This window comes from Gavialis gangeticus, unplaced genomic scaffold, assembly GCF_001723915.1.
Source record: "Gavialis gangeticus isolate Ggan-Ray unplaced genomic scaffold, GavGan_comp1, whole genome shotgun sequence".
Lineage (NCBI taxonomy): Eukaryota > Metazoa > Chordata > Crocodylia > Gavialidae > Gavialis > Gavialis gangeticus.
The window spans coordinates 22,612,580-22,613,512 of NW_017728997.1; the positions used below are offsets into that span (position 1 = coordinate 22,612,580).

At 56.1% G+C, this 933-nt stretch overlaps 1 protein-coding gene across 1 annotated transcript in view; it reads right to left on the reverse strand.

Annotated features, from left to right (window-relative positions):
- PLXNA1 (plexin A1) overlaps positions 1-933 on the reverse strand; it is a 265,521-nt gene that overhangs the window by 94,635 nt on the left and 169,953 nt on the right. Inside the window, exon 11 of the mRNA XM_019504928.1 lies at positions 377-577. Coding sequence (XP_019360473.1) covers positions 377-577 — 201 coding nt within the window. The remainder of the gene's footprint in view (positions 1-376; positions 578-933) is intronic.

Here is a 933-nt window from a genome sequence, read left to right on the forward strand (position 1 = left end):
GGGGGGGGGGGGGGGGGGGGGGGGGGGGAATGCATCAGGCAAGTCGGGCAGTGAGGTCTGGGGGGTGAGGAAAGAGTTTCTCAAAGTGACAGTTTCAGCTTGCAAAGCAGATGAGAGGCAAAACCAGCAGGAGAACAAGCCAGGCCACTGGGGTGACCTTCAACCTGCCAAGATTAGGAAGGGAGCAAACACCCTGCAAGTGAAACGTGTTCTGAATTGCCAGGGGGAACATGAGCTCTCCCCCCAGATGTGTGCCTCAGGAGAGGGGTCACGCCATAGATGCCTTGCAGGCATGAATGCACTTCCCCTCACCAATGCCCTGGACCACAAGGGAAGTCCCAGCAGGGGCAGGGGGCGAGGTGGGGGCTGCACTCACCGAGGTGTTCTGGCACTGGATGCTGGTGCTGTTGAAGCGCAGGGCAGTGACACGGGTAGTGCTGCCAGGGATGTGGAAGATGCACTCGTAGTTGCGCTGTCCAGATTGCGGCTGGGGCAGGTTCTTGGCCATCAGGGTGATGGGCTTCACCACACCCACAGGGATGTATATCTGGGTGGAAGGCAGGATCTGTGGGCAGTCCTGTGGAGTAGGGGATGAAAGATCCAGAATTAGCACAGAAAATTCCCCCAAACCCCAAAAACACTGCTCATGGCAAGCTCTGGCATCCTCCAGACACCGCAGAAAAGCATACACATATCAGGATGACACTACAAGAGATGAGACAGGACCAATCCTGCATATAGACCTGAGTGTGCCTCTGTCCACAGCCATGCCCTACAATTGTCAGGAGCTCATGGCAGCCCTGATAAGAGCCCCACATATTCTACAGCACATGGGATCTAGAGCTGGGGCACAGCCACCTTGTTTCCACAGCACTCCACCACTGTGGAGACACTTTCCTGCTCGTGTTCAGTAAGACACTATATCTGTTTCCC